The sequence below is a fragment of the Antennarius striatus genome, chromosome 20, assembly GCF_040054535.1.
Source record: "Antennarius striatus isolate MH-2024 chromosome 20, ASM4005453v1, whole genome shotgun sequence".
In the NCBI taxonomy this organism is placed as follows: Eukaryota; Metazoa; Chordata; class Actinopteri; order Lophiiformes; family Antennariidae; genus Antennarius; species Antennarius striatus.
The window spans coordinates 4,086,990-4,114,772 of NC_090795.1; the positions used below are offsets into that span (position 1 = coordinate 4,086,990).

Below are 27,783 nucleotides of genomic sequence, written 5' to 3' on the forward strand. Positions count from 1 at the left end.
ATGTGAATAGAAAGTCCATTCACAGCATAATGTGCAGGTACATGTAGATTGACTACTGTTTCAACAAGTTAAAGACTGGACCATAGATAAACTAACATCTGTCCAGATCACATGTGATACTGCAGGCTACATTTCTGATGTGCATGCAAAGGTGTTGTGGGTCAGTTCGTCACTGACGGATGTATGGGCTTACCTGAGCAACACACTGCAACATGATAGGTAGCATAAAGGACAACAATAACTCACTTGTCTCCGTCCTTTAATCTACTCTAATGAATCCGCTGTACATTACAGGAGACTTTGGTGGCTTTTATCTGGAAGATGAGGGTTGCCTATGGCAACCGAGGCTGCTGACCTCTGACACTGAACCAGGCCCCAAACAGAACTTCAACTGGGGTCACTGCATGACAAGAGCCCAGGTGGAGATTAATATAGACTTGCGGAAAGTCTGTTTCCAGTGCCTACATCACCTCAGTATAATTCCTGAGAGGGCCTCTGATATAATTGTGTTGTTCTTCATAATATTGCCTGAACAACACGTGTATCATGTGACTAAAACAGACAGAGAATAAAACTTGGAATTCCTAAAAGCTGTTATAAGCGCTACAATGCCACAGCTATTAATGTAAGAACTAAAGCAGTTTTGGCTATTCTCAGGGAAATCATGCAAAATGACTCGATGTCACCTTTTGATCTCAGTTGTTATATAATACAGGTATATGCACGGGTTTGAATATTCTTGTGAACTGTTTTTGTAACTTGCATATGCCTACTTACTGTTTTATTTAGATAAAATAAAAATCTTGAATTGGTTTCATTATTTAACAGATGTTGATATAGATGAGAGCACATTTATGTGTGTGTAAAGAGCATTATGTTACCGGTAAAACAACTGAACAGTCAAAAGACCACTTAATATTTACTGTACAATATGAAACATAATGAAAAAGAGGAGGATCCCAAATGAGATGATGCAGAAGTCTGACTGTGTGAACAATGTTTTTATATTTCATTCTCAGCTGCTTCCATGTACGTTTTTCATCTGCAGGATTGCACCTATATAAAATAAATTAATGGACTGCCATTCAAGCCATTTCAACCGAGAGCCACAGGTTTTACTCAGGATTTGTTAACCCTGTTTTGTGAAACAAGCCCCAGGTCAACAATCTTTGACTAGAATGGTTCAAAAACTTATTGAATTTTTCTCTATATGCTGTCCATATTGTTCAATGAACTTTTCCATACTTCCTACATTTATTAAGTGTTTAATAACTTTATAAATCAAATATTTAGCTTTTTAAAACAATACTGAGTAGCTCTGATATTGTAACTATACGTAAGGAGTAAAAACCATAATAATAATTCCTAAATGATTATATAAATAACAGTTCAAATGTAGTTTTGCTACATAAATTAATTTCTAGACAATATACTCATGTAAATATTAACACAAAATACTGAAAGAATACCTACAGAATCTTGTAAAATCCTTGAAATCCTTGAAATAAATCCTTCTAGTTTCAAAAATATATAACATGTCACACATTGTTTATTGTCATATATAATTGCAGTAGCTACAATAATTAAAAGGATTAAAATAAATCACATCCAAAGGCAAATTTCATTCAAAATATTCACAGGAAAAAAAAAAGTTATTTGACATAAAATAAGACTGATATGAATGATTCCTTTTCACGTTTTGAACAGTCTAAACATTCATTTTCTTGGTCAGGTCCCCACTGGAATGGAATTGTGACTGACAAAGGCAAAATGCAAGGTTTTCAATGGTTGCAGGTTGTTAAGACATGCAGCTTGTTAGATCAGATGAGAACAATAATGCAGTGCTTTGCATTGAAATATTATCTAAATGTAAACATCTTCAAAAGCCACAAACATGTACAACACAGCTTTTGGTAGATGGATGTCTGGAATTCTTGTTTTCAGATAAACACTGATAAGTCGGATTGATAGAGAGCAGAGTAAGTACCGTAAGCGATAACTGTACAGCAGTGCAATGGTTATTAAACCTTAACTGTACAGATTCCCAGGAAAATAAAGAAGCAGATTGAAGCAAATATGACATAAAAAGGGTGTATGGCTGAATACCGATCAAGCAATTCACCATTGTGTTTCACTGCCCAGGTAAAATACCCAATATTGAGTTCTTGACAAGAATCTCTGCCATAGCTGAGGGCATGTAATCTATTTTTGTCTTTGTGGGGGCTACAGTAAAATCAATTCAACGCTCACGTTTATACTGACTGAAATAAAACTGTGGATGAGATACTGTGGAATCCATGTGTTGAGATGTTTTTTATTACCTGCAGCCAATGGAAAACTCCATCTGTTAGAAATATCGATTATGAAAGCCATACATTCTTGGGTCTTACGGGCAGTTTTTTCTTTAAAACACTATTTTCTATCTACAAAGCAAATCAGTCAGAAAATCCTTACATGTTTTGGAAGTACTGCAAAAACAACCATAGCATCAACACCAATAAAGTGATTTTAATAACATGTCTTTCGATCATCAACACCCGGCTTCCCACAGATATAGGACTATAATTTTTTAACAAGTTTAATCTGATATATTCCAATTGTCGAACATAGGCCACAGCTCTTTCCACACTAAGATTAAGTGCAGCAGAGAGTATTGTCAGGTGATCAGTACGTCAATTATGAAGCATCTGCAGCTTATAAAGGAGCTACCATTACTTGCTCTCAAGTTCACCTTCACATTGATACGGGCTGACTGGATTAATGCTTATGAGCCAGAGTCAACACACTGGGTTTTAAAATTGTAAAGCTCAATTCAAGTTAAATTCCCAATGGATACGATGCCATTTTATAGGGAAATTTTGTCCAAAGTACGTTGCCATATCAGGCACTTTTCAAGTCTTTGGCTTTGAGAATTCTTTCATAGGGAAAACCCTTAAGAGCACTACAGGCTATAAGAGGCATCATCTCATTGCTTGTCACTACAATTAGGCATTTCATGTTGAGCGCTGGAAGAAGGAATCTAACCCAAGAATTTAGAGAGGTGTATTAACTTTAAAAATATAGGCTTGTACAAGGCTTCGGTTCACAGTCAAAGAGAAATAAATAACTTAACCAATATCAACAGTGTATACTGGATGGAATATTTAATTCGCGAAACTGGAATAATCTAAAAGTTCCGGCATTGTGAGGGACGGGCAATAAAAGTGATCTTGTTTATGAGTGAAACTGAATCACAAAGGAGTGCAAATAAAGCGGCTTTTGAGCAATGAAATGTCCGTCTGAAAACAGAGCTACTACGTTTTGCAAGTAAAAACGTCTGGTTTGAGTAGTGGCATTATGGAAAACCTAAGATGTCTTAAGGCCTGATAGCCCTTTTCAGCAGGGAGCATGTCAATCTTCCACTAATCTGTGGGATTGCTGAACACAGCCGTGATGCATCTGACCTCCAGCCAGAGGTGCCATCCATTTCCTTCTCAGGTGTGACATTTGACCTTCTCTCTGGGATGATTTACTGGCAGCTTCCTTCTGTTTGTCCCATTTTTATTCCCAGCTGGATCAGTTCTCATTACTCTTCCATTTCCCAGCTGTGTGATGCCGAGTTCTCCCTTTCTTGATCTGCTTGGTAACGTCAACCCGGGCCCATCCGTCTGGGCCAGCCGCTGTCGCACCCCTCCTCACTGTGTGCTTCCAGAAGCAAGTACTCGGACCCGGTGTCGGCTAATGGCATCCTCCAGAAATCCTGCTACTTTTTCACTATCCTCCTGCACAGCATACCGGACATTTTTTAGACAAGACATAAAGAGACTCACAAGTTTTTCTTAAAAAACGAAATTTTAAAATTGTGCCACAGTGATAACCAGAGTTTATAATTACCTCATTTATAAAGGCGTAGTGAACAAGTTCACTGGCAAGGTCTTTGGAGGTGTCAGCTGGAAATTTCAAGGTAGAAGTTAGATTCAAAAACCAAAGGTAACGCTAAAATAGAGTTGGAATGTTTTCCTTGGACAACACCAAAAGAAAGTCCATAACAAACAATGAATCACAGTAAAAACATATCCTGATACCAAAATATTCATTTAATTGACCAAGTAGAGCATAGAGCTCTAATTGGTCAATTAAAACTACAAATAACTTTCACCCCAACACAGAAAATAATCCCTATTTAAGTAACATTTCTTTAAAACTAAAATTTCCACCTCAGGAAAAGAAAAAGAAAATAGGACGAAATGAGGAGATAATAAGAAACCAGTAGGATTCAGGCCAGGAGCTACAAAAATGTTGGGAAATGGGGAGATGAATTGGTTTGGGCTGGAATTAATAGGCATCAGGAAGAATATAGAGCATTACTTACTTGGAAGGATGTCACAGCTAAGCTGCCTGTGAAGTTTATCATCCATCTTAAGAAACAACGAGAGCTGGGAAGAGAAGAAAATTTATAATTGAGGTTAAAGTGGATTTACATTTATTTAAAGTAACTTGTAATTCAGTTTTACAGGGATGGTAATTGTAAGATGACCAATGTGCTTGATTGCTAAAGGAGTCCAACATGTGAATTTATACTAAAACAAGCCAAGTACCTGTAATACTATGTGACTCACATGAGTTTTGGTCCCTTCTTCATTCGACTCCAAATTACAGTGCATCTGAACAACCTGCAACACCAACAGATAAAAAAATGCTCAACAGGCATGGAATTATTGGAAAATAAAAATAGCTTTCATACATTTTTGGTGATAAAATTGACAGAGATATTATGAAAATATGAACAGAATTAAAAACAAAAATACCAGTCAAATCCATCTCAAGCCTTATTGTACGTCTAATCTTTCTATGCAAAAATATGCTAATGACTGTGAGCGTGTAATTATTCAAATTGTTCATGCAGCACTTAATCAATCTTTTTTATATGAGCAAACACTCTTAAAATCTTACTTTATATAGAAGGTACTCATCAACAAATTATCTTAACCACAGACAACACAAACATTAAACGAGTCGTAAGCCCAACATCTACAAGTCTAACCTTCCTGGTTTCCATCTCCTGGGGTTCAGGGGTCGGCGTCTTGACCGTCTCGACCTGCTCCTGAGACAAGGACAGGGCTCGGGGCACGGGGTGAGGCCGAGTTGAGGCGAAGTTCATCAGGGGGTAAATCCCATTCCTGAAACAAAGAGGACAATGAAATCCCGCTGCAGTCGACAGGTAATCAGTAAAGAAAAATGAGTCATAAACTGTCACCCACTTGACATCCTCCAGAAATTTATCCAGCTCCAAAGGGGACACATGGGAATATCTGCCAGAATAGGGTTATTAGGGTTAGTGTTTGACAAATAAAAGGTATATTCACCAGATTTTCATTGTCTGTGGGATTTACTTGAGTTGAACTCCTTGTCTGTCTTCGTGTTTAATTTCTGCCATGACAGCGTTGGGATCAAAAGACTTGGTTTTCTCCTCCACACAGTTTTCTGGAAGCAAATCTGTACAAGCAAAGACAGGTTTTGATGTTTAGAAGAAAACAAATGTTTTTTCCTATATGCAGAATTAATTTGTTTTTTGTTATACAGTCAAACCTCGGTTTTCGAACGCTTCTGTTCTCGACCAAATCGGTTTTCGACCAGAAAATCCGAGAATTTTACATCTCTGAACTCATCCAAAATTCGGCTCTCGACCAAACCGAAAGAAGCCAAGCGTACCTGAACGCAACTCACTCGGCAGCCGAGCGAACTCAAATGCTCAGGATGCTTCCTCCATAGCGCATTCGTGTTCAAAGTTAGGATAGGATATCTTTTATTAAAATAAAACACAGTGTCTATTTCTACCCCTTTTTATGTATGGTAAACAGCATACAGTGCAGTTTATGGTGTAAATAGTAAAAAAAAACTTAGAAAAAGTTGTTTTTTAGTCTTGGAAAGGATTAAAATTATTTACATTAATTATAATGGGAAAAATAGTTTCGGATTTCGAACAACTCGCTTTTCGAACAGCCTTCTGGAACGGATTATGTTCGAAAACCGAGGGTAGACTGTATATACAGAGTTACAGGTTTGAAACATTTGAAAGTAATAAAATCAATCTGCTACATGTTGGAGCATCTAAATGTCGTCATGGGAACTGAGAGAGGAGACTGGAAGGCTTGGCAAGTCGATGTAAGAAACACTCACACTGGTTGTTGATGAGGCAGTGGGCGGCGAGCAGTTTGAGGGAGTGAACCTCGAACAGGACTCGGTGGAACAGAAGGTCGTGAGCCGTGGGACGGAGCTTGGCTTCCAGACGCAAACAAGACTGGGTGAACTCCTGCAGAAAGCGATGAGATGAGTCTAATGCAGAACTATAACACAGTGCAGTATAACCTACGTTACTCTGTTCTGGCATGTTTTATTCCAAAAATCTACAGAATCTCTGCATCTGGTACAAAATAACCCCTGCTGGGCAAAAACAGGAAGTGCAGGCAAGTATTAAAAAATGTATCTTCATCCCCATCTTTTATTGGTTCCACATTTGTATATTTTTGAGACGCACCCTCATGAGAGGGTCTTCCAGCGATTGACCCGCATTGACGATGGCTTCTTTGGACACCGCGGTATCTCCATTAGCCTGGATCTCCAGAACTGCCATCTAAGAGTAGGTGTAAATTGTTAACACAAGCACACAAACACACACAGGGAACAATCCTGTAGGCCTGTATCTCTCACCTCTAGGGCACAGATGCCAAAAGAGAAAATGTCTATAGCGTAATCATCTTCACCAGCTAGAAACAGTGAAGGAGAAGAAAAGAGGAGTGAGACGAAACACTTAACGAAGTAATCCTTTAAATTAAAGCAGATTATGTCAATTAGATTGAGTTTTATGACCACATCTTTTACATGTACGTGGAAAATCCTGCACTTTGCTCTAAAATATGTATTTTACCAAAGATCTCTCAAATGATAAGAGGAAAAGGGCAACATGGAGGACAGACTTGTGCGTTTAGTCGTTTTAAAAATTTAACTCAAGTAAAATTACATTCGATGAGACAAGTTAAAGGTGAATGAAGCCAAATTTAACAAAAATTGAGCTGCAGTTAGTGATCCACAAGCTTTGTCGTCCTTACATCCATATTCAGGTGCAAAGAAATGTAGATTCCTTTGTTCATCCCGATGCTGCCTCCCTTTCCCGTGGACACCGGCATCTGGAAATACTGTTCACAGAGGATAGACACCACAGATCAAAAGGTTGGAATTAACGGATTCTGTAAGTGTGACGTGTAAACATAGTTACAGCAACATTAATTATTTCTCACCATTCACAAATAGCCGATGCCACACTGTAGAAAGAAAATTGAACACAATTGAGATATTTGCTCTGCTCAGTAAACCTACAGGGATGCATGAAATCCACAGTGTGACTGCAGTAACAAAAAAACCCTGCTGGGAGCAGACCTGAACCAATCTTGATGAGGCCGTTATGTTGGATGAAGATCGTGTCGCATGTCAGGTTGCCGTGAATTATCGGCGGGTCACACGAGTGCAGATAGCTGTCAGCACGAATAAAACATCTGGTTAAGGAGACGATATGAAACTCAAATAATAAAATACAGTTGGAAGAAAAAAGTCAGCACCTGAGTGCAGAGAGGATCTGGGTGCACCATCTCTTCCAGGCCTAGAATGGAATGAAACAGAGTAACATGTATAATCACGTTTGATCTATGTAAAGGAATTTGACGTATAATTTGTGGTTTTGCTTGATCGAATGAATGTAGAAGACAGAGAGAGCATGACGATGAAGTATGAGCGTCTGAGCAGATGGAACCAGCAGGGCCTCCTGTTACATAATCCATTATCCAGGAGGACGTATGGATATGTATAGTGATTGTACTGCAGTACCTCTTGTCACCACTAAGACAAACAGAATAATCACACCAGGACACCAGGATCCAACCAACACCAACCTTCACATTCATGGTCTTGTGATTCTTCTTGGTTTTCTTCAGAAATTGCTTGAGGCTGCCTGACGACATGTACTCTGTGATGAATATAACCTGTGGAGGAGGGAGAAGCGTTACAGTCGAAAAGCGTGTGCCAGAAAAGAGAAAAAGAAAGAGTAGAGTAGGACTTTATTCATCCCTTCAGGAGGGTCCATCAGGGAAATTAGTTAAAAGAGAAACATGGAGGAGGATAAAACGGCCGTACCCTCGCCTGGCTCTCCTTCATGTCCAGCCAGTACTTGTGGAATTTGACGATGTTTGGGTGTTCAACCTGCATCAGGTTCTCAAACATCTCCTTGATTTTCTCCTGAAAAGAGCCCACACATCGGTGGCTTGAATCCACACATTACATCATCTTCAAAATGAAGTCTTCAGATTAGGGACAAAAGAAAATACTGAAAGTGGTGTGCTTAAAAAAAAGAATTGATGCAATGATATATAAGGATGTAATGATCAATTGCAGTTCTTATCACCATTAATCTAATTACTTTCAGACTACGATTCAACCTGATAACAGAACACGGTTCCTGTCTTGGTCGTGGAGAACAGAAGTACCTCCTGAGCTTTGAAGACCTTCTTGTCAGAGAACAGAACCTCGTTCCACACCACCTCCACACCCTCCTCTGTGTCCATGGCCAGAGACGCACTTTCCACGCCTGGAACATTACCTTGGCTTACCTGCAGGGGGCAGACAGAAACATTCATTCATTCATTCATTTTCCAACCCGCTTAATCCGCTAACGCAGGTCGCGGGGTAGCCAGTGCCTATCCTGGCAGTCTCAGGGCGTGAGGCGGGGGACACTCCGGGCACGACGCCAGTGTACCGCGGAGCCACATAGAAACAAACAAACAACCATTCACACACACACACACACACTCCTATGGTCAATTTGGGACCGGCCAATCAACCTGAAGCGCATGCTTTTGGAGGTGGGAGGAAGCCGGAGAACCCGGAGAAAACCCACGCAGACACGGGGAGAGCATGCGAACTCCGCACAGAGCGGGACTCGAACCCGGGTCCGCCGTGTTGTGAGGCAGCAGCGCTAACCACTGCGCCACCGTGCCGCCAGACAGAAACATATCGACTTTAATAATACAATGCAATTATAGCTGCCTAACTTTATAGGTAAGCCATTTCAGTTTGGGGCCGCAGAAACAAGCTATGAACCAAAAGTGACTTAAAGATGATATGTAACTTGTTAAACTCTCAAATATTTTCGGGGAACATGAGCACGAAATTTGCGTTTGTTTCTAAAATTAGCTTTGCTTTTGGCTTCATTTTTGGCTGCTACAAACTCCTGCAGGAAAAAGCAGGTAAAATTCTCCACTTTGGTTCGAGGCAAAGTGTTAAGAAAAGTCACCGCAATGATAGCGATGCAGCCGTAATACCAGAACAAGAAGCTGAAAGATTCTAAAATGACAAAAAAGAATGGCAAAGGGGTGGAAATCTTCCAAGTTGTTTCTTCCAAACAAAGCAACCAACATCCAAAAAACAGGAGAGACAGCATAATTTCCTTGGCAGTGATTGTGTCAATAAAAACTGTAGTAATATTATAAGAGAGGAATCAAAACACCTTGTTAAGATTCAGACTGCTTTTACTCAAAACCTGTTTTTTAAAGAAAACAGCAGCAATCAGCTTCATTAAGCTTGTCTGAAACAATTGGACGCCAAGGCTGCTGTGATGAGAATATCAAATAATGTCCATTCACTGAATGCAGCATTAAAACATTTTTAATTGACTATGAGGCATTAGTTCTATTTAGTTTCCATCCACTGATGCATCAGAAAACACCAGCGTAGATCGATGGAAGATAATCTCCTTTGCTGAGGTCATGAAAAAAATGCTGCCAACCAGTGGTAACATAAAGAGTATGAAACATGATAGGATGAGCAGCAGCTTGTGCAAAGAGTGAATGGATTAGCGGGAGACGGAGATGTGAGGGGGATTGTGGATGAGGGATTAAGAGGGATGGAGTAGGTGGTGCTGGAGCGGCAAGAATTACAAGAAGAAAGCAGACGGGAGCAACGAGGCGCCGGTTGAGTTTACGATCTGACATCCATCATGTGTTTATGCAACAGTAGCAAAGAGCTAAAGGGAGCTCATCACAGAATGTTGCAGTCTCAGCTAGGCTGTCCTGAAGTAACCCCTGATAATTTTATGCAGCCAAGCCGGTGGTGCAATGAGCGGAGAGACTACATTTGGATTAAAGGTTCCCTGCTAATGAGAGCAAAACATGATGTAAGAGCTTGAATTCCTCCTAATTCAGCATCCTGAATTGGCGTCATTCGCACATGACGGTAATTTCACACAATTTAATAGCCGCCTTGGGGTTTACAAGGTTTTGGCTGCGGCCTTCGGTTGAGGTTTGCAGCAATAAATCAAACTCAGAACATTTCCAATTGAATGCATTGAAACAGCTCAACATAGGTGCACCTTAAAATCATAATTTTATGAAAGAATCAGAAAAAAGATGTGCAGAAAAATGTAAAGGTTAAAAGCAATATCTTATCCTGGTCAATATATGCAGTACAGTTTGCAGGATGTGGTCCAAAGGGACATTCTGATGACTCTATGACAATGAACCTTGACTTCTGACCTCATTGATAATTCCTCCAAAAGATCAATGATGTATTAGTGTAAATGGAAAATGGAGAAAATCAATTTTCGAACTATTCTCTAAAAATAAATCTTTCATTATTTACATCCAGGTTGCCACAATTTATGTGTCTTTATGTCCATGAATGACCCAAAGTAACGTGAGACGCTAATGGTTTGAAATTCAACGGGCTTCCTTTTATAAAAAAAAAGACTGAAGGACTTTGAGTCTTTCTCCTAAATTTCAGGTAACTGATCCAAATAATTAAAAAACAGCTGAAAAAGAACAGGCTGAAAAAAACGATTTTCCAGCCTCTGGTATTTTAATAAAACAAGGAAGAAGAGGAAGAAATGTTCCATTGTTTTCACTCAGTTCTGGTTATTGCTCAACTAACAGCTGCTAAGCTCTCAGCATGGTTTTCTTCCTTCAGGCAGCCTAACATATAATCTCACTACTCCCACTGCATAGGAGATGATAATCTGATTACTGGTATTAAAGCGCTGCAACACAATACTCATAGACTGAGTGACAAGCGAGGGAATTCCTCTGCTTCCACACACGGATCAATGAGGACGAAAACGCCGCTTTCTCTCTGGCATCAGGGTTTGCTGTTGTTTATTTTGTCTCCATGTTGAGAAACACTCGGTCCCCCCAGTCCCACAATTGGACTCCCAGGGGTCTGTTGCCTTGGTCACGGTGGCGTGTGACTTATAAACAAGAAAGCTTGATGCTGGGCTGTGATTGGCTGCTGCGGGAGAGGTGGGTTTAGGATGCTGAGAGGGATTTAAAGATCACATGTTCACGTCAAAACAACTTGTATTTGGATGTGTATTAACTCAACATCTGAGCTGGTTGAAACCAGATCCAGAAAACACTCAGCTCTATTACCTTGTTACGCAACTATATTCTTGTGCATTACACACCCGCAGGATGCCATCCTCTGTGTGTTATTCACTTTATGAATTCAGAGAGATTTGAAGGAAGGAATATTCCTTCTTAGAGGCTTAATAACTGAAAAAGGTACAGGTTAAATTATGGAGCTCCTGAAAATAATGCAAAATTAATGCTAAACAAATAATCTTTTGCTGAATCTCAAGTAGCAGATTAGCAGATTGGAGCTTGTGTTGTAAAGCTAAACCCTAAAAATAAATTTGTGCAAAACATTTATCATGTAGAGAAAAAATACAGAAAAAGAGACAAGATGGGACAAAACAATCAAAAGTTCTGGATCTACATTTGGCTTCATTCCCTCCGGTCAGAACTGTAGGAAGGCACGTCATGTGTGGGATGAGCTTCAAGCAGATACCTACCAAACAGGATTAAAAAAAAAACACACACGTGGGAGTACAGACTATTTCAAGTCCACAGCCTGGTTATAATGCTTTTCTTGCAGCAGTTTAAGTTCAGGACCATTTCGGAACTCATTACTTTTCTCCAGCTTGTTTATTTAAATGCTGTTAGAACTGAAACTCCAATCGAAGCAGCGGATGTGGTGAAGTTCGACTCTATACTGGAGAGACTGGAAAGCTTACATTGAGGGGTTTTTTTTGCCCATAATCAGGGCAGGATGTGAGGGTGGATGGGTAAAGTAAAATCCAGCATCTCCTCCACAACAATCATCCCCTTAAGGAGGTTTTTGTATGAAAGAGCGTCTTTGTCTCTGACGGTGTGGGTTCAAGCCTCGCAGCCACAAAGAGCTTTGTCTTCAACCCTTCTGAATCTCACCACACAATCAACAACGAGCCGATTGGCCAGCACTGGTTTTATCTTTAATAACTACATTCTGTGTAGTTATTACTCGACTCAACTGCATTATGTTGGACGCTTGCTCGGTTTCTGCGCCGTATGTAAATGAAGCCAGGCATCCGCGAGCTTCGCTTTTGATTGAGTTCCTCTTTGATGCCGGTGAAATCTCAGAGATGTGGATACTAGAAAAGGAGAGGGAAATTCATTTCTCTCTGACGTGTGAACAAGAAAAAAGATGCACCCTTTTTAATATTATAAAGCATGAAAAATAACTGCATACTGCCATAACATCATAAATACAGTCAGAGGAGGTGATTGGAAGATACTTGTTTAGGGTTTGATGTGTTTTATATCCCAATATTACATAAATATATGTTCGCTACTTACTCCTACATTTCCCATGATGCAACAGGCTCACAGGCTTCCTTTTTGATTTTTTGGCCTCTCAGATAACTTTGGAGGCATCATCCTTCCTTTTTTCATCCACAAGATAGTAGTTTGCCAGAAAACAACTCAAACAATCAAATGCCAATGTGGACACAGCCATCCAGTCGCCTCTCACGCACTTCTCCTTCCTGTCGGGGCCTCGAGCCGCTGACCGTCTGCTGACCTTCGCCGACGACTCGATCCCCTCCACAACCCACCTCACATGTCTCCCGCCATCTCACGCCCCAGGATGTCACACGTGCAGGCCAATAATCAGGTCAGCGTCGCGGATATTGTGTGTGTCTCCACTCTGCGTGGCAAATAACGTGATGGCACAGGACATAACGCGGCGAGCAGCGAACAGGAAGTGTGCAACCCCAATTTCTGATTAGACGACAACAGACTTTTGATCATCAAGAACATCACGTTGGATTTTCTGGCACAAACCCTCATATGCAACATCATCTAAATAAATGTGGTTTAAAAGGTCGGACGTCTTCATGTGGACACACAAGGTCAGACTCACGATCAAATATCAGGCCCATCAGCCCTCTTCGCGTCTCACTTTTTAATTTTCTCATGGGGCTTTTTAAAGCTCCCCGCTAAGAGGAATGTAGGACAGCGGGGTAGGTCAAAAGAGCAGAAAAATACAGAGAGGAAAGCTGCTGCAAAACAAATAGAAACACACCGAAATAGGTCGCTGTCACTTTCAAGACTATGTGATGAAAAGAAAATAAGAATTTCACCCTCTGCTGTGCTTTTGAAGTACACAAAATGCTATTAAAAAAACAGTCTTGACCTCCAGTTTTCTTCCAAACTGGAACACGATGAGCACGAGGAGGGTCTCTTGAAACTCAAACTCTTAACAAATGCAGGGTCTTTTAGTGTTAAAGTTGTTTGCTTCATTTTGCACCGGCACACATGGCCACACCGGCCTCGCTGCCTCGCTCCTAGCATCACGGGGACAAAGCTGCTGATCAAACTAAAATTATATTCAAGAAGTGACTTGGTAACATTTTTTTTCCCATTGACAGATATTCAGTCAGGGACCTTGAGTCTAGCTTTGCTTTAAGTGGCACTAAGTGAAACCAAAAATACTAGCAATGCTTTAAGAGTTGAACTTTCAATGGTTTTAAGCACCTAGCATCACAAGTGCCTTATATAACAATAATATTGATCTATATGACAGCAACTCCTTATTTCAGACAATTAATTTTAATAACTTAATGATGACTAGTTTGTCAAATTTAACACAAGATACGTTGAAAATCGAAGATTGTATTGAACATATTTGTGCATCCTTTTACAAAAAAGGTATACAACTCAAGAAAAGAAATATTGAGAGAACCGATTGCAATTATTATTGGCTAACCTTAACAATTTTGCATGCTAAAATGACTTCCATCCATCTGAACAAACCCAGATGGATAACAGAAGCGTCATATTTCCATAACTGTTTCCACATTGTTGTCCATTGTTGTCCGCTGATTTCACTGATGGATCCTCCTTCATGATGCCACATGGTTGTGCTTATTCTGCCATGGAAGGGGAATAAAACTGACCTTTAGATCCAGGGACTGTTAATATCTCCAGGCATTTAATTTTTTAAAAGGCCTTTATTGATGTGAACATTGTGGATTATTTGGCAAAACCAATTACCACAGTGGTCAAATTTTGGTTTTAAAGTCTCATAGAAACATCCAAAAAGTTGGAGCCTATTCACAGAATTCGGAGGAAAAACATAGTGGTTCTTCCAGACCATGAATCATTACTCAAGCTTCTGGATGAATGTCTAAACATTAACGTAACAGTACTGGTAAACGCCTCTTGTTCTTCATAACCTGGATTTGGATTGTTAAACTGTGACTAGACCGGACACTAAGCAAAGAAATCAGTGGATAAGCATATTCTCTTCGGAAATCAACCAATCCCCAATACTTAATTTTCTGTTTGATCATCATTATTAGAATCCAGCCTAATTCCAGAGAGTCACTGCCCTCTGATGTGAACAGGCCCTTTAACCTTCATCTCAGTGAGTTTATTTTTATACACAGCGGTTCAGACATTTCTGAATGCAAGTGGAAAGAAACAGCGTTACGTCAAGGCCATTCTTTATCACGTATCTGCACTGTGTGTTTAAGCGTTTTCCTGCTCAATCTCACAAGACACAGAGATAAGAGGCGGTATTTGTATTATTTCCTAAAGGAGGTAAGGGAGATTAACTTTCATGCAGTTAAACCCGACAGTGCTTGGATATGGTAAGACGTGTCTCGGATGTATGACATGTTTGCACGTTTCATTTTTTTCGGTTGGTTAATTTGACACGACTGAAAAAAGAACATGAAGAAGCAGCTTGTCTCAGTGGATGAACTATCGGAAGAGAACAGGAATGGCTGATGGGTGAGAAACAACACCCTGCAATATGTCACCGAGACAACAACGTGCCTCTGCTTGTTTGTTTCTATAGTCATTTATAATTCATCTGATTAGATTCATGCTGATTTTACAGGACAGTTATGAGAGAGGGGAAGGAAAGAATGCACATGGCTAACAGCTAACATAATCACATTCAGCGTCACCAACAACCGATCAGCAACACTTGAAAAAAACAAAAAGTGAATTATTTTCATGAGTTTTTGTTTTGTCATCTGATTTTCCCGGAGGAATCCATTTGGATAAATTGTTCAATGTGCTTGTCAGATAATCACAGTTAAAGAATGGATGACAAAAACTAGAAGCTTTTAGCAGCTAGAGACACATTTCTCCAAGGACCTGGGAGATCTAGTCATTCAACCTTCAAAACTCTAATTAAAATCGATCAATTAAAACAAAAGTGTAACCTCTGTTCAGTAGCTAAGGAATCAGAAATATGCTTTCAATTCCAGCTTCACTTAAAATAATTCCATTAAAATTCAAGACGAGGGTGAACCCAGTAGTCAGGCTTCTCTTCCTCACACATGGGGGAGTCCAGGGTTAACAAGCTTCACCTCTGTGTGTGTGTGTATGATTAAACCAACACACCTACCATCAAAAAGAAAGTCCAGTCTTGCTGGATAGCTATCGAGAAAACATGTTTTGCAGCGATCACTGACGCTGGGATATTTGTGGGACAGACCGTACGACTGCTTCATGGTGAATACTGCAGGGACTCACACTTTATCTCAGCATCTCCTCCAGAAGCAGCATCATTACATAATTTCGGTGTAATTACCTTGATTCAGTAATTGCACAACCTTTTTAGTGTTAGACATTCATGCTGAGTCATAATTTTAGGAATCTGAATAATCAAAGGCTCTCTGATGACACAGCTTTTCTCCATTCTCTCGGTTCACGCCGTGATTTTCCAGGGAGGACGTTTAAATTGATTACGCCGCCAGATGTCTAACTCACACTTCCTCAGCAGCTCCCTTCAGATGAAACGGCTCCATTCCCACATTTATATGGCTGATAGTCTCATTCCCAGCATCCCTTTCCAACAGGATCGTGCTGTTTGTGTTGTGTTGTCGCCAGCGCCTGCATCCAGCTTAGCTGACGCAGATCAAATGACGTCTAGGATAATTTCCCCACAACAAAAAAAGCAAACTATTAAGAGCTTTCTTGCACTTACTGAACACATTATGCACGATTCCCATTAGCCTGCAGTCAGTGGAGGAATGTAACTAAGTGCATTTACTCAACTACTCCCCATAAAGGGTGCTTCTACTCTCCTCTCCAGTCAGGTTGCTCCCTTCATTTGACAGGTAGAATTGCAATTTTGCAAATAACTGAGCACTTAGTGTTTTTAATTGACATCAAAAACATGCTGACTGACATACTGACATACCATTGAGCAACATTACTATTTATAATTATGAATTTATGGATGCAACATTAACATTCAGTGTCCTTTAAAAACACTCTGTTGTACGTTTGCAGAAATAGCCCGTAACTTTGTTGATGTCATCCGACGGCTTCTTCTTTATTCCATTTTTCTAATCAAACCCCGTTACTCATGAAGTGAGAAAAGAAACACTCATATTTGTGCATATCCGTTGCTAAAAATGCTGTTTCATCACTCATTGAAAATATGACACATCGACACTCCATGACGTCAATAGAATTTGTGAGGTTTCAATGTTTGGGTGTGGGGTGGACGTTGGGAGCTGGCTGTTGATTGGCTGGCGTCTTCTCCTTGAATTATTTCACCCCCTCACACATCCGCAGTTTGGTCACTGAAGACAGACTTAGAGAGAGAGGAGACTGTTTCCAGACCAATGAGGGGGTGTTTTTGCAATCAGTTTTGCAAATGGTTCAGTGTTTGGAACAGTAGCAGCACTTCTAACCAGCCTGTTTGCCCTAACCTGAACCTGGGCCCCATCCCATTTCTTTCAAAACATGAGTAACTGACTGTGGATACAGGGTCTGCCAAAGTCTGCCTAAGTATTAAGGTTCTCTATAAATACAGGCTAATTTCTGCCCACTGGATTACCCAATTCCTGCTTGTAAACACACACACACACACACACACATACACTGCTCGCGCCGCTGCGACTACAAACCCAGGAGACAAGCAATAAGTAAGCTTCGCCGGCCACGCACCCTCCTCTGCATCGCCAACAAGGGGTTACTGCAGTGCAGCTTTCCACAAACCAAAGAGGTGACTCAGGGTAAAACCTCAAAAGTTTTGGCAAAGCCTTGGTGAGAGTTTGCCTGGATTGAGCACGGTGGAAAGGTTTCACAATTAACGGCATGACCTCGTAACCCTGGAGACAGGAGCAGGAAAACAACATCGTGCAGGAGGAACTATCTGGAGAGGCGGGAGATGGAAGGCCTCAGCTCACAGGCGGATGAAGGAACCCGAATACGAAGTAGGTGACGGTTTGTGTTTAACGGGAGGTGTTCCTCCTCCCCCAGGGGGAGTAAAGCGGAGTAGTGAACGTTAACCTGAGCTGACTCTGCAGCACGTGGTCAAACAGAAGCCTGCTGGCAGACGCGCCCGGAGACGACAGGCCTCTTTTTTTATATGTGAGTGTGTGTGTCTGTTACTGTTATGTAACATTGCAGACAAAGCTCAATAAGAGTGTCTGTGAACGCACCACTTGGGGAGTTAGTGGGTGTTTATCTAACCCCCGTCAACCTGGCCACAGTTTCTGCGCAGGGCATTAAGAGCAACAATGGCATGATGGTATCCCCAGAGCATTAGCCTTGATTTCCATGACAGCCAAAATCAGGTGTTCAAACAGAGAACAGCTGAAGGGCTTAAAAAGAAAGTCAACAAAAAGAAATGAAAAAACAAAGAGGTGTCTGTAGCAACTCCCCAAAATCGACAAAATCACTATGATTAATTTAAAATGTTAAGACGCAGGGATACCAGAGTTCATCACTGGATATCACACAATGGAGGCTTTCAGTCACCGGCTCCATGTTTAATAATCAGTCATCTTCCTGATTGATGGCATATTCAAAGCACTTCTCATCCAGATTTACACAAACATCACAGGCGCATTCAAATACTGAATGCAAATTAGGTGGCGTGTGCGCCACAAAGGGACGACAGAAGATTTATGGCAAAGTGGAGGTGTGATTCCAGGCGCTGAAGCTACACGCCGGATGTTATTTTAGCTCAGATCGAGCTGTAACACCAAACCAAACACTCATATATCTCAGGAATTCTCATCGTCATGTGCCGTATGTGTTCATGATGCATTTGCATAGCATCAAAGATGCTTTGCATTCATTTGCGAGTGCAGCCATTCGCTTCTGCTGTGTTGAAAGAAGAGAATATCATGCAGGAAATTTGCCCTCAGCTCTGACTGCTTTAGGGTCCGGCCGGAAATTATTTTTGCCAATGTGTTTGAGGCGTGTAAGCAAGAGAAAGAGCCTGTAATAAATCACCTTTACTTGTATGTAGGGCATCAAATTTGTGACTGCGCTACATCGGCGGAAGTAAATTATACAAAGGGATGCCAAATGCAAAGGAAAACCAATTTGCTGGTCACACAGATTCATAACCCTAACTGGATTACGCCTTGAAAACTAGCTTAAACAACCCTGAGCAGATTAAATATTAACTTCAAAGCAGATCTATAAACGCAATGCTTCCTCACACGTTTGGGCAATAAATACTACAGAATAAAAGCTCCCTCCCCGGGGTTCTTTGTCTCTACATCTCCTTTATGAGCATGTTTGACATGCACACAGAGATATCCATTTGTGTTCCCAAAGGTCAGTGTCAAAGTTCAGAGGAATGAATGGAGACTTTGAAATCAGAGCACACACGATTATAAGAACAGCATGCATGCGTAACTTGTGTCATAACCCTTTTTTTTATACTTAGAGATAAAACACGGAGGTCTAGTCCCGTTTATAGAGGCTTTACTCCACCTATGCCTGTCTGCAGGGGGTGGAGCACCATCAAGAATCTGTGTCATGTTTTTAAGGCTGTTATTCACACGTGTTCTTTGATTAAGGTCACATGAAACACCAGGGAGGAGGTGGAAGGACCTTGGCTTTTGCCTGAAAACAGGGGGAGGGTGAAGCTGTAATCGTAACGGCAACTTTAATTATGGTCTCTCTGCTCCGGGCAACAACAGACCTGAGACATTATGGGAATTAACTAGCATTAGTGAAGACCTCACAAAGCTTTATGATAGGCTTTACGTTACCATACACACCAGGAATTAGATTGCACCTCCTAAGACTGTTATTATAACCAAGTGTGTGTGCAGCAGAATCACAAGAAGATATTATATAAGCTCTTCAAAGGTCCCCGATTGATGTTTTGCATTATTATTGATCAAATGTTGGTTTATTTTTTACTTCATTTGATTTCTCACTAAAACAAAATTTCCCAAGTAAATAAATGTAAATCACACACAGCAGATCAATATTTCTATCATTTTTACAATAGAAAGCTGAAAGTTCAGCTTTGCAGGAACTTTATCCAAATCCTACTGGGTAACTTAATATCAAACATTTTACTTTCCAACAGCAGAAAATCTGTTAATATCATATTATATCTGGGTTGTAAGTGAAGCTTTTAGAAAACCCTGACAAATTAGGACAGTTCAACAGTGATGGCATTTTTCAAATCCAAATTCTGCTGCTAAGAATAACTTTCAGTGAGATCACTGCCAGAATCCTTCCCGCTTTTAAAAAGAAGGTTTGTTTTATAAATGTCATTTTAAGTACATGACTCAAGAAACTGTCAGTTTTCTAAGATCTTGCCAACAGTGTTTGACCAATGCTGGAGTAGGTGGGAGGCATTTGTAAGAGTCTCGTGATGTGATCTACTACGGCAGCACTGTTAATGCTTGTCGACACGTCGGCCAAGTCCAGAGGATTCATTTTCAAGCCACTTTTCCCATCCAGGAAAATCAGGGTAGCTCCATTTCACACAGCAGGAGTGGAAAACGCTGACAGATACCCCTCTGTGTCTCCCATGGGGGTCTGGTGACTCCAGAGGCCGGATCACATTTCAATATCAGGTGACAGGATCGCTGCAGATGATCCAAGACCTCCTCCTAATTCAGCATGAACGTGTTCTGAGGCCAAAACGGATAGAGGCATCTACCAGTAACTTGATAAGGCCTATTTAAATTAATTTCATTGATTAAATCATAATCACAAAGCGATCTATTCTCTGCTTGTGGAAAGTTTTTTTTTTGTGTGTTTCCATTTGTGCAGAAGAAGAGAAATTGATAAACAAATAATTTGTCAAATTATGACCAATTCTTTGCTGCTGTCAACAGTTCAAACATGATGTTTTCTGCAGAGCCTCAATGGGACAGAGAAAAGATTAGATAATGGGAAATGTCAGGATTTTGATGTGGATGAAAAAACAGAAATGAGCTTCTTTCAAAACCCATAATTGAATAAAAATGATAAAAATCATGAGAGACATGTATTGAGGGAGATTTCACCACTGACAGGAGCTACAGAAAGCCGTAAGGCTCATTTCTCTAAAGCTGCCATCTGGGGGTTTTTTTGTCGACACACAAGTTGTGGTTATTTTCACCATTTCCCACCAACTCACTGGATCTAACAAGTTTTAAATATTATTTTTAACATCTTTTTTATTCCAATGAATGCTGAATGCAGCATGCAGTGCCCATCTCTCCATTAATGGTGCTTTTAAAGACACAATTTAAAAATAGATCTTGCAGGTTGTAATCCTGCTTCTCTTGTCACAACATGTGTGAAATGTTTTCCATTAAATGTGTTACTGTGGGACTAACTGAGGAAATAAAACCCACTTGACCATTAGTGGCTTTCACAGCGGCGGGTGAACGTTTGAATAAAGATGACGAGGGTTTTGTTTGCATTGGAGAAATGAAACCTTCCTACCTTTTAATTCGTCTCTTTTAATAACATGTATTCCTTGCATTTGTGGCAATATTAGACATCTTGTTGATAATGTTCAACTGGGTTCATTTGCAGCCATTCAGCTCCAGTTTGTTCTATTCATTGAACCAACAGAGAGAAATCTGTCATCCGTCCTACTTCCAACTATAAATGAGAAGTGGATGTAAATAGTTTGTCCTACTTTGTGTTTGTATTTACAGCCCTTACAATTTAGATGAGGTGTCTGGAAATGAATAATGCATTCCAAGCGCACAAATCAAATGGAAGGACTATAATAAAAATGTAAATGAGGCCAAAACGAGACTGTGAATCAATAATCTATGGAATAATCTCGTTCGCTCCACAGACAGACGACACGGCTTGAAAAAGAAAAACTATTGTGGCTTTCCTCCTACTTTCTCCTCGTCTGTTCGTCTACATTGAAATGCCAGCAGCAGCTGCAGCATTCATTCTCCAATACACACCAGGAATGCACTCAGTAGTATCACACACTGATGATAACTGCATAAATAGATGCGGGTGGGAGAAGAAAAGCTTCCTTGTGTGGATGCTGATTGATGAGCTATCAGCGGTTATAACCTGTTATTACATACAAACAGACATGGCATTAAATCAGCTGCATGTTTACATGAGAAAGTATTCAACTATTCCCAAGAGGTAGAGATAAAAAAAATAAAATAAAATAAAAAAAGAACACTGGACAACAATTATCTCATGTAAACGACAGCATGACTTTAATTGGCGCTGGCTGGGAGTGAAACCAACAGCATGCCACCTCTGTTTGCAGCAGAAACATGCCCACAAGGTAAAGTACAGCATAGAGGTAAATGACACACTGCTGTTAGATCATTGTGGCGCCCAGAGGAGGCGGAGTCACAGGGCAATGCCAGTCCAACTGGAACAACCTTCAACCAACAGACGGCTTATGATATTATATCTGCTGCTCAGAGACACGCCTGTGCAAACATGTAGCCGGTTTCATATTGGAACTCAGTTCCTCAGTTCCCTTGGTGATGATTTAGGTGACCCCCATACAATTTAATTCATCCATGAGGTTGATATGAGACAAAATCACAATTTAATATTAGCATTCAACCTCAGGGGGAGCATGAACGAGTGGTTAAAATGTCGAGGAAACCCATTCAAATAGCTGCTTAGCATTTTACTAAGAAACACAAATGTGAACTTTGTGGTGGGGGAGTCACGGTGTAGCTAAAGGCAATAGGGTTCAACATCTGGAAACCATGAATGTCTGCAAAACAAATCATATTACTGTACGTAGAAATATTTCACAGGATGAGAAACTTTGAACTTTTGGGGGAGTTTCGGAAAAACTCAATGTTTTTAGGGTGTATCATCTGGGGATCATGAAGACTGAAAATATGTATTTCAGCCCATATATTTTGCAGTCTAGGAATAAACTGGCGTCAAAGTGTTTCTCAGTGAAGATGTCAGCCCCCCCAAAGAGACGGGGAGGACCGTCCGTGTTAACCGGTGGGTCAAAGCTGTCCCTGATCTTTCCACGGAAACCTGAGTGGTCGTCGTTCCTCGTCGGGCAGCTGTCAAACCAGCACACACACACACACACAAACACACTATGGTACTGTTGGATTATTATGGAGTGAAACTTATCAGGAGAATCCCCACAAGCAAGGCAGCAAGCCACAACTTGACCTTGGCTTACAAGAGGGAATCTGAGCCGAGGGTGTGTCGGCTCGTCTTTACACGACCTCAGGAATGGAACGCGTCCAAAAACTACTGCAGGTTAATGGCATAACACAGATCAGTAGGTGTTGTGAGAGGGATGAGTTCTAATTGCATTACAGTTAAGGTTAGCTTCCAAACTCTGCCCACACACAGGTTCTGAAATGAAAACAATCAGTGCTGAATTTCAGATGCGTCAAGAACACGGTTAAAAGTATTTTTCCAGCTGTTCCCAGGTATTTGAATCAGTTCAGGAATTTCTGATGACTTTGTCTATGGCAAAGAAAGAGAAAAAAAAAGTACTGATGGGTAGAGCAAAGCGTATGGTACCCAACCCGAAATAAAATGACATCCAAAATACAATCATGATCAGCTTCTGATTGGTTTATGTCATTAGGTTTAAGCAGATATGTGTAAACGTGGCTTTAGGATTGGCATCAATAACAGAAATAATCCTCCTTTGCTGACAGGCAGCATTTAGGTGATGCTCGCCTCTCGCTGCCTCCACTTAACACATGCATGTGAGCATTAACACACGGATGACAGTTTGATTGACATCCAAGTGCAGAAAACAGCATCTTCCTTTCACATTCCACCACTCCAATCATCTGCGAATCAGAACCATGACTTACTGATGCGGTCTGGCTTGACCGGGGCCACCTCGCTTCCAGCTCTCTATGAGCATAGTGGGGGGGGGGGATATATATCACCTGTTCACACCCACGGTGATCCGATCCCAAGTGGGAATCGGTAAATGCAGGTTTGAATGAACCCACTGAGGATGTAGAGACACTCAGCGAATCAAATCATATTCTGAGGCGGCTTAGGCTTACTCGATTGATAAGTGGGGAATCTCCCAGCATGCACCTCTCCCACATCGCACACCATCTTTAATTAATCTCTCAAGTTTTAAAATAGTGCAATTAGGAGCTTCCAATGTCTCTGGGTTTTCTACAGAAGTGAAAAACACACCGGTAAGTAGAAGGCCGTTTTTGTCAAACTGGTGCTTCAGCTTATTTTATAATATTTTATGAGTCAACACCGCGGCTGAATGACACACGATCTGTGTCAGCCTAAATGTGGACATTAAGGGAAAACACAGATGGCTCAATCAAAAGGATACGTGTCACAAGTCAAGAGACGCATTCATTGTTTTGATGCTGCAATGAAGATTTCCTAGGCAGTCAAGACAACGTGAGAAGCCCGTCCACGCCTCAACCCGTTTGAGTTTATCAAACTGAAATGTACTCATTTCAGTGTCAAGGTGCTAATTAAGAAACAGTTTCTGCTACTTTACACAAAAATTTATAAATACAAATTTGAAATTTGAATCCAGAGAGACAACATATTCATTCCTGGTTTGAAAATATATAAAGCTGACCTGCTGAGAAAACAAGGCAACAATCCACGTGCTGATCATGTGACCACGTCGTGTTTATTTTGATACTGGAGCTCATTGACAGACGTGAAGCGTGGATTCTAACACGTACTCATTATTCATGTAAATTCAGGGCCTGTGCTCAGAAAAAACCCCGGCAGGCAGGAAGAAAACCAACACACACATTTTTAAATAATGCACCTTGAAGAACCAATTTGCCTATTGTTCTGTCCTGCTTCGGGGATGGGGGGGTACTGCTACATACTGCTCCATTACATTAATTCATTCAACAATCACCCAATGAATCACATTATTCTATTTAAAAAAATGAGACAAAGTTGCTGATTCCAAATTTTTAAAAGTGTGGATTTACCGTTTTTTGATTTGAAGTGTATAAATCAATTAATTGACTTGTTATCCTTACTTACAAAAGAGTAGAACAATAGACTGTTGGTCGTTTAAACCACTTTTTCAAGCACAATAGCCAAAAGTTACTTGTTCCAACTTCCTGGCTGTGAATATTTCTCAAATTATTTCCTGTACAAGTGTAATAAAGCATTTCACACTCTGTAATAATAATAATAATAATAATAATAATAATAATAATAATAATAATAATAATAATAATAATAATAATAATAATAATAATAATAATAATAATAATAATTGTCTGGGGTCTTATCACCAGTTTTGCCTATTTTGATATTTTATGGTCAGACTATTAGACAACTTTTATGATAAATGAATACTACAAAAAAAGTAATTTATTTGTGTTTTATCTTTTAATTAAGGATTTTCTCCATATAATTTTTGGCTGATGAAACCACACGAGAGTTCACCATATAGACCACAACGTTATTGATGCTTCATGACATACATTTTTTATTTATCTAGATATGCTGACAGGAAGAATTCATTGTTATTGACTCTGTTATATGGAGGTAACCCGTTTTAAATGGTTGATGCTCTAAGTGGAGGGTTCAGGAAAACGTGACAGTAAGGAAGGCCTGAAAACACATGGATGGGTAATCAATGGGTGGAAAAACCCCGTAGGGGTCAGGCACGCCGGCTGCAACATGAATGATGTTCCATGGTCTGGGTGGTTTCTGCGCTCGGAGGACGCAGTGTGCGCTGAAGAGATAACCTTGAGCTAAACTTCTCAGCCTTATCTGGACCTGGTGGTGAAGGCGACGCCCACCAGTTCAGACGCTGAGGCGTTCGGACTAAATGTCACACAGTCCTCCATCAGAAGTTCAGGCCGAGCGTGGCTGCAGCCAATGTCACAGAAACGGATCCATAGAATCGGTCCAATCTGCTACGGATAATAAATAAAGGCTGATACAACAGCTTTCCTACATGTTATTCCTACAGGCTATTGATCACGTGATCAAAAAGTATTCAACAATATGTCAACAAAAAGACTGCTTCTGACTGTTAGCAGGATAACACAAACGCTGCTTGACAGACTTTAATGTAACTTGGCAGGACTGTTTGGTATGTCCCAGGGAAGGACACGGAAAATTTTGGTGTGGATTTGGGAATTTTTCAGACCATATCTTGTCCCTGATAGACAATGGTCTAATTTTCAGAGAGATCCAGATATAGATTTCATAAAGGGAACCTTGAGGAGTAGTTTTTACCAACCTAACATCATGATAGAATTTAGATTAAGAGTTAGGTTGTCACAAAAGGATGAGAAGCCCTTCTTGTTATGGATCTGTTTCTGCAATAATGACTTCATCTTTATTATTTATCCTATAAAATATCAGAAATATTGTGACGCACGTCCATCACAGTCCCCTTAAACTGAAGGCAGTGCCTTCAAATTCCCTCCAAAACTCACTGAAATTGCAGACAGAGTTGCCTCTACCCCCACATGTGTGTTAGTTTGATTTGCTGCCGTGACTTTAGTGTCAGAGGGCAGCTATGGGGTGTTCCAGGTTCTGGAATTAGTGTCCTGAGCAGGAATCCTGCAGCCAAAGAGGTGATGGGGTGAAATAAACTGTCCCAGACTTCATGCGGGCTGAGCAGATGGACGCACTGTGTCACTGGTTCATGGCACCACGGTGCAAAACACAAGGGGGGCAATAAATAATACCCCAGCCTGGCTCAAACACTGCGTAACAGATGACATCCAGCGTGACTTCCATGGTGGAAGACCTGATCGAAGAGGGGATTGCTTCTCATTTAAAGGCTACACACACACACACACACACACACACACACACACACACACACACACACACACACACACCAACCTGCTCTTTACGCTTCTGCCAGCGGCCACAGGGGCTCTCCTCCAGGATTTCGCTCTCATCCTCGCTCTCTTCTTCCTTCCCCTCCGATCCTGATTTTCTCTCCGGGACGGACATCGTCATCTTCACGCAGTATCTGTCCAGATTTCCAGCCCCAGAACCTTGGAACACCTCGCCTCTTGGCTCCCTCAACACTGTCTGTTGTGGATCAGACGAGACGAGCGGCAGCGCAGAGAGAGAGAGCTTGTCTGCGCAAAGAAGAACCCCCCCCCCTCCAACGACACCAGCCGCTGTAAGCTCCCTCGGCGCTTAAAACATCTTGCGGAGGAAAAAAAAAAAGGGTATTTAATTAAAGCTGATGAGCAGGCAACCCTCAGTTGGAAAGAAACCTTACTTCATATGTTTAAAAAAAAACAACAACACATCGCAAGGTCGCTGGAAGAACCGAACAGGGTGGGAAATAGATCCCAGACTTCATGCGCCCTGTCGGCTGGTCGAGAAATAATTTTCTGCTAATCTGCCCTCCTCCTAAATGAAACGAGTCGGGCGTAAAAGCGCACACACCGAGGCAGGATGATTCTCCGAGAGTCCGCTGCGTTCGCGGTTCGCCGTGGATTTCTGTTTTTGTGGCTTCTTCTATCGACCATCTTCCACATGCAGCATTGTCGGCGTTGGTGGATCAGAAGCTGAGGGCTCCTGGCAGGGCAGTGTGCGCAGTGGGGATGGAGTACCGTAAAGTCACTAGTGTGTGCGCACGGACAATTTACGCAGGAGCGCAGATCCATTCTAAAGGAGGCAAAGAAAAAAGCCTATACAGCATCTAACAACCACTGAAACTTGAAGCAGGTCGGATTTCTGAATGGACACATGTAGTTTATTCCTTCTAGTAACTAAATACCAGGAAAGAAAGTTCAGATATTTTCATATAGGTAATATCAGCATGTTGGGACTATTGAGGATCTTACATTTAATCAAATACAGAAAGAAGAAGTTACTTGAATTTTTCAAAATCTAAAGAAAATAGTTCAAATTCTCAAACTATCCAGACACCTGAGAGATGCACATTCAACTTTCTATTGTTTCTATGTACCAGAAATCATCACTGAGACTCAACCCACTCACAGGCTGTGTCTTAATTTAACTTGTAACCATGGAAATAAAAAAAGAAACTGTTCCAAATGGCAAAAGTCTCCACTTTGTGTTATGAAATGATGTGTGCACAAAGCTGTGAAGTATAACTTCAAATACCTTGCAGACATGAGGTGTTTGTGGAAAAACTGGCTTCATTGCATGGAAAAGCCCAGTCACACATCTCTCCTTCAAAATATATAGATACCGAAACTGAGAGATGATCGATTGGTTCTTAATAGAT

The 27,783-nt window shown here is 40.8% G+C and overlaps 1 protein-coding gene across 2 annotated transcripts; it reads right to left on the minus strand.

Moving 5' to 3' along the window:
• Positions 1-1,518: 1,518 nt before the first annotated feature.
• nrbp2b (nuclear receptor binding protein 2b) lies at positions 1,519-27,565 on the minus strand. 2 transcript variants are annotated; one of them, XM_068304064.1, is made up of 19 exons: positions 26,976-27,565; positions 26,415-26,729; positions 8,517-8,639; positions 8,167-8,268; positions 7,926-8,015; positions 7,596-7,636; positions 7,417-7,511; positions 7,278-7,301; positions 7,089-7,175; positions 6,691-6,746; positions 6,518-6,613; positions 6,160-6,292; positions 5,373-5,475; positions 5,241-5,291; positions 5,024-5,159; positions 4,599-4,652; positions 4,352-4,415; positions 3,874-3,929; positions 1,519-3,761 (listed from the first exon to the last, which is right to left on the minus strand). In XM_068304064.1, exons 2-19 carry the CDS (start codon positions 26,532-26,534, stop codon positions 3,675-3,677), a joined length of 1,518 nt encoding a protein of 505 aa, XP_068160165.1. In that variant the 5' UTR covers positions 26,535-26,729; positions 26,976-27,565; the 3' UTR covers positions 1,519-3,674. The 2 variants fall into 2 exon arrangements, with proteins under 2 accessions (XP_068160165.1, XP_068160164.1); XM_068304063.1 differs by having other exon boundaries at positions 26,415-27,565.
• Between the last annotated feature and the right edge of the window lie 218 nt (positions 27,566-27,783).

What these genes read in the sequence shown, in the direction of transcription:
- nrbp2b (XM_068304064.1), bottom strand. Translation starts at nt 26,534, where the DNA reads ATGACGATGTCCGTCCCGGAGAGAAAATCAGGATCGGAGGGGAAGGAA. An exon ending in CTTTGCACCTGAATATGGAT is followed by an intron (nt 6,747 to 7,088) that starts GTAAGGACGACA and finishes CACTGTTTCTAG; the next exon opens with CTGGTGAAGATGATTACGCT. An exon ending in TTGGCATCTGTGCCCTAGAG is followed by an intron (nt 6,614 to 6,690) that starts GTGAGAGATACA and finishes ACCTACTCTTAG; the next exon opens with ATGGCAGTTCTGGAGATCCA.